Raw genomic sequence first — 6,000 nt, forward strand, 5'->3', positions numbered from 1 at the left:
AAAAACATTTAAGTTTTGCTTCTGATTCATATCTAACTAAGAGCTGCTCTTATGTGGTCTGATTTACTTTTTTCTTCTATAGTATGGTCATTTCTTTGTAGATCCTCAGTATGAGAACGTTCAGCACATTATATGTTGCGACTTTTATGCCACTTATGGTTATGACTTTGATTTTTCTAATTCTGTGGGATTCTCGAGGTATTCAGATCCTGTCTTGATGTCATATACTGAGAAGGATGGGTCTTTATTTTAGAAATATGAAACAATGTCTTAAATCATGTACAGACACACAGAGCCTCCTGTGATACAAATTGCTTTCCAGTATACTGTCATTGTGCCACCTGAGGAATCTTCAGTTTCAGGATCAAGTGCTGAAAACAAGTACGTATAACCAGCTGCCATGTGCTAGGAAGTCCTTGTCTTTTCATTTGTGGTCATTCTGTGTTTTAATCGACTAAAATTTATAATTGCTCTTACCTACAGTTAAAGTTGTGTAAACATCAAAGTTTTTTTAACCCAGAATCATATGTATTTTAGGTTTCTTGTACTATGTCATCACAAGGATTTCTCTGGTTTTTCATATTATATTGTAATTAGTATTATAGAAGCAATGTATGGAGATCAGAAATTGGTCTAATATTAGAGTTTCTTGGGAAGAGGAGTAATAAGCTGTTCTCTATCTCTTTTTTCGTTTTTTGTATAAAAGCGAGATAGTAATTTATTAGTAGAGAGAGGTACAAGATGTTAAAAGCAAACTTAAAAAGCATACAACTGAATAGTTATTAGAGGACATCAAAGAAAACAAATACAATAGCACAACCAATCTATTACAATGTTAAGCAATGGGAAGGGAATCTCCCACAATGAGTTGTTGTTCCAAGAAATCAGTTAGATGATTCACATCCCCATAGAGTGGCATCCAGCTCTTCCATCAAATGCCTATAAAGGTCGACAATTTTCTCAAAAATCAGAATTAAGCATCAAGGTGAGGACTTCCCTAAACATCCTGCTTGAAACAACAGCCAAATCACCTCAATGATGGCAAGATTAGAAAAAAGAGTTGGTAAACACTCTTAAGGCCTATGAGGAGGATCAAAAACTCTGCCTCAATGGGTAACACTGCATCCACCAGCTGATCAAAATTGTGCTTTTACCACCTGTTCTATGGTGGTATCTACTCCTTGATTGTCTCCATTCTAGCAGTCAAATGTGAGGCAATCAGCTTTCTGTTTCTCTCTGAATGGATCCAAGGAGATGAAAAAGGTCAGGAATTTCACTGGACCAAAATTTTATAGATTGTTTTGCTTCACCTACTAATACTAATGTTATTTGATGCAGGCCTCTTGCGAACAACAATTAACAAACTGAAACAAGACAGAAGTATCACTCCAAAGCTCACATTTATTCAAGGGGGACAGGACGATGCCACTGTGTTCGAAAACTATCTCATAGAAGAGCAGGATGTTGATGGTAATGGTTTAACAAGTGTGGTAGGCTTTGTATCCTTCTTGGATGAAGTGACTCAGCGGGTGGCGGAGTATCTTGCATAAATGAGTTAGCTAGATAAATGTTCTTGCAGTACCAAATCATGCTTTGTGTCAAAACCCATAGAGCATTGGTATTCTGCTTCCTCGTCTTTTAGTTTCTGCTCTTTCCAGAGGCGGTAGTCAGAAGGGGCGACGAACGAGTCGTCCACCCCTATAATCGCTTTCGAGTGAAGAAAGAAATAGGTCCCTCATCTGTGTCCCTTAGAGTGAGCGACAGAGAACTAATTAGAATCGAGAATACTGAAACCGAAAAGTATTTCTTCCCTTTTTAGAAGCAACTCGTTCATTTTGACGGTTACTACATCGAACTGTGGGACTCATAAAATATGGCTGGACATGGTACTACTTTCTTTCTTTCTCCTAATTATTCAATCCTATGGTTCAATTCTCTGCGAGCTGAAATGTCTTCATGTCTCTTCATTTGCAAGGGAAAAAGGTCGGCCTAGTAAGAAGCTCAGGACTTCCACTAAGGTTTTATAATTTTGAAAACCCCAACTCTCGTTATGTATTTGGTTGCTCTCCTGTTCTTCCCCTGATTGTTTTTTCTTGGCAGGAGGATTATCGAATTGCTATTGTTGATGATGATGTTGATTATGCCGAAGATTTTGGTGAGGATCGTCGTGAAGGTATTACTTTTGCTCGTTTTTTCGTTTTGTTTTAGCTTTTTGTTTTTAGTTCACTTTAGGTGCTTGAATTGTGTTTATGGGTACGGAATATGGATTATGAAGATGAAAGCGAACTGACGAAGAGGGATTTTTCTAAACTCGAATTAAAGCCTGATCATGCAAACCGCCCTTTATGGGCTTGCGCTGATGGCCGGATCTTTCGTGAGACATTCTCACCGTTGTATAAGCAAGCCTATGATTTCCTCATTGCAATTGCTGAGCCCGTTTGCCGGTATTTAAGATGTCCTTCTATTTTCTTCTACTTAAAACTCTGTGTGGTTGCTCATTTTCATTTTGTTGGAAAAATGTTGTGCAGGCCAGAGTCTATGCATGAGTATAACTTGACGCCTCATTCCTTATATGCTGTTGTTTCTGTTGGGTTCGAGACTGAAACAATAATTACTGTTTTGAACAAGCTATCAAATACTAAGCTCCCTAAAGAAATGATTGATTTCATTTATGCTTCAACTTCTAATTATGGGAAAGTAAAACTTGTACTGAAGAAGAACCGGTACTTTGTGTAGTCCCCTTTCCCAGTGGTGCGAATTTGGTCTCGTATTCTATCACAAGTGGTTTATTATTATTATTGATGTTGTTATTATCATTATTATTATTCTTATGGTGATGAGGGGAATTTGGAACTTATTGCTTTACATGATACTTGCAGGTGCTGAAGACTTTGCTGAAGGACGAGGTTATATCTAAAGCGAGAATTTATTCCAATGAGGTAATTTATTTTGCTGTTATTTTCTTCATGCATGTCCACTTTATTTTTCTGAGGTGTTATTTTGAGTTGTGCCTTTTTATATTTTGTCTTTTATCTTATCTTTTTGGCGAGTGACAGAAAATTTACATAGGAGTTTCTATGGATTCATCTATATGCCTATTCTTTACATATTTTACTATTATTCAAAATGGTTGCATTTACCATTTAAATCATGAAGTTGTTTGCTTGTTACAGTGGAAGAAAATAACTTCTGCTCTTTTTATTTTTCATAGAAGGGAAGTGGAGTTTGAACATCTCTTTTGAAAAAAAAAAACTGTGCTGTTAAATAATTTAATCATTTTTTGCCTGCATAGTGAATCAAAACTCATTTGAATTGAAATTATGAAATCATCTCCAAAGCCACTATCACACTGCAGCATGGAGAGATTATTTGTCACTATGGCTAAACCTTCAGATAAATGGTTAAATTTCTATGATAGATCATGAGAACTCTGACAAAAGTCTGATGGTGATGCAAACTCTTGATCTACTGTTTAGGGTTCACAAGGAAGTGATGTATTTACAGTTAGCAAAGCTTTGAGTGAAATGGATGGTGGTGGTCATCAGGAGTTGTTCACTTGTGCTGATGTGGCAGCAATAGCTGAAGAGAAAGAAACCCATTCTTTTGAAATAGATCCTACTCAAGTAGGGTGGTCTATGACTGATGATGTATATTTAAGTGATTAGTGGTTATAATTTTTTTGACCCAACTTAAACATTTACAGGTTGAAAGTGTCAAGCAAAGGTGCTTACCAAATGCATTAAAGTATCCCATGTTGGAGGAGTGTGACTTCAGAAATGATACAGTAAGCTTTATTTCTCACCAAATGCTTGATTTGTGGCAGTGATTGGATTCGGGTTCTTCAGAGTGTAAAGAAAAATCAAAAGGTGAATTTCTTTGATCAATTCTTTATTATGATATTTTTTAGTATATTTTTTAGTTTTATTTATTAACATTTTGTTTTATGATTATAGCCTGAGAAGAAGAGTGTAGAGATAATGCTACCAGCTACATGATTTTTCATGTTTCTCTCATCATGGTAATTTTAATATTTTTAACGACATTAAGTAACTAGTAATAGAAGAGTATTTTTTTATCTGACAATAACTAATTTTATTTTTTTGTTTTTGTCGTAGGTGGAGATTTTGCTCATGCAAGGACGTATATTATTTTCTAGCATTAAGAGAAACAATTATAGTTTGTAATTTTATAATGGATTTATAGTTTTTATTTGGGTGATTGTAAATTGATAGCGATATTTCATTTAATTTTGTTGTGTTTGATTATTGTATGAAGTTTATTTATAATATTATGCAGTGTATAAAGTGTTTAGACTATTTTATGGAGTGTTTATGGAATGTATAGATAATTTTATGGAGTGTTTATGGAGTTTTTATGGAGTGTTTATGGAGTATTTATGGAGTGTTTATACAGGTATTATGTATATTGATTATGCCGAATTTTAAGTAGAGGTCATGCCGAATTTTATACAGGTATTATATACATAAATTATTCTCAATTTTAAGAAGAGGTTATGCCTCAATCTTATACATGTATTATATATATAGGTTATGCTTAATTTTTTGTAGAGGTCATGTCCAATTTTATATAAAATGTATGTATAATTTTATATATAATTTATTTGATATATATTTTTTGAAAATTTTTAAATGTATGTGAGGCTCGAGTTCGGCTCGAAGCTCGGCTCGAGCTCGGTTAAAATTTTTGGGGTCGAGCTCGATAACAATTTTAGGCTCGAGACGAGGCTCGACTCGAAATATTTAAATCAAGTTCGACTCGAACATAGGCAGGTTCGGGATCGGCTCGGCTCAATGCCACCCCTAATTACACATTGGTTATCCATGATTTCATCCAATTTCATGTATAATCTTACTTCATCTTGGTACTGTGATTATACTGATTGTCACATAGGCTAAACATAATCATGCTTACCAGTGGACATCTCCATCATGATAGGTGCAATTTCAATTAATTTTTCTATTACCAAAAATTTAAAGAATCATGTAGTTGGAAGTAGGCTGCTCTCTTTTGTAGTGTGGAATACCAAATGTTTGACATGGTCTATTTAAAGTAACTTATCAAGAACTTTGGTGGTGATGCTATTGGATGAAAAAATTTAAATTTCAGAACTTCTGTTGTGGTTGCCAGTCATTTGGAGTTGTTGTACTGACGTAGTGCTTGGTGATATCTTATATCGCGATCTATATCATATAAGATTCTATATCAAGAATATGTTAATGAAGCATAATATTATCATATCCATTCTTGATAATCCTTTTTTACATTTGCTTTCATTTTTCTCCTATCAAATAGTCAGGCTGTTCCATGTATTTCTTAATAAATTCTTTCTTTTTTCTTGTTGTCATTGAAAAAAAATTCTTGTTGTGCCTTGGTTTTTGTGTTTTTTGCCACAAATTAGTTGAGCTGCATTTTACTGATTGGTGTTCTGCATCTTGTCCAAGCATATTGATTTGTTGTACGTTTATATTTGAACTTTTTTTCTTATATTACCTGACCTTGTAGATGCAATGTCGAGAACCTGTGTGGCTCGATTATTTGCTATTTTGAGGGTTCCAGTTTTGGATGTACCACCCAAGAGGTGGCCTAGAGTTGGTTGGTCAATGCTACCACATGCTTGCACTTGCAAAGACATCATGCTGCTGAGTTATGTAGGAGTTTGTCCTATGTAGTGGATTGAATAATGTGGCAATGATGAGGTTGTCAATTTGCTCTAACATGAGCGAGCCTCTTCATGGTATAAACCATCCATTGGTGGGTGCAAGCTGTCGATTGTCAGTCACTTGTTAGAAATAATGTTGGTTTTGAAGAAGACCACCTTGGATGTGTATACCTTGAGGATTTCATTTAAGAAATGATCTTTAAATAGGATGCTAGGTTCACACCTACATATATGAGTCCATGTTAAAAGTCAGTTTTCTACAATGACAACCATATATATGATTTTTTTTAGTATTATGTTGGTATTTATCAAATAAATAT

The 6,000-nt window shown here is 34.8% G+C and overlaps 1 protein-coding gene across 2 annotated transcripts in view; it reads left to right on the plus strand.

Moving 5' to 3' along the window:
* LOC137939527 (protein transport protein SEC23 D-like) overlaps positions 1–3,741 on the plus strand; it is a 47,516-nt gene extending 43,775 nt beyond the window's left edge. Inside the window, exons 4-6 of one of the 2 annotated variants that reach the window (XM_068784810.1) lie at positions 286–381; positions 2,880–2,939; positions 3,704–3,741. In XM_068784810.1, coding sequence (XP_068640911.1) covers positions 286–381; positions 2,880–2,886 — 103 coding nt within the window. In that variant the 3' untranslated portion in view covers positions 2,887–2,939; positions 3,704–3,741. Of the gene's footprint in view, positions 1–285; positions 604–2,879; positions 2,940–3,703 lie in introns of those variants that run through there. The other variant, XM_068784809.1, reaches the window with a different exon arrangement.
* Positions 3,742–6,000: the final 2,259 nt, after the last annotated feature.

Source organism: Aristolochia californica, unplaced genomic scaffold (genome assembly GCF_029961685.1).
Source record: "Aristolochia californica isolate CCGP_79_NKW_82.1479 unplaced genomic scaffold, dmAriCali1.0.hap1 SCAF_8, whole genome shotgun sequence".
NCBI classification, from domain to species: domain Eukaryota; kingdom Viridiplantae; phylum Streptophyta; class Magnoliopsida; order Piperales; family Aristolochiaceae; genus Aristolochia; species Aristolochia californica.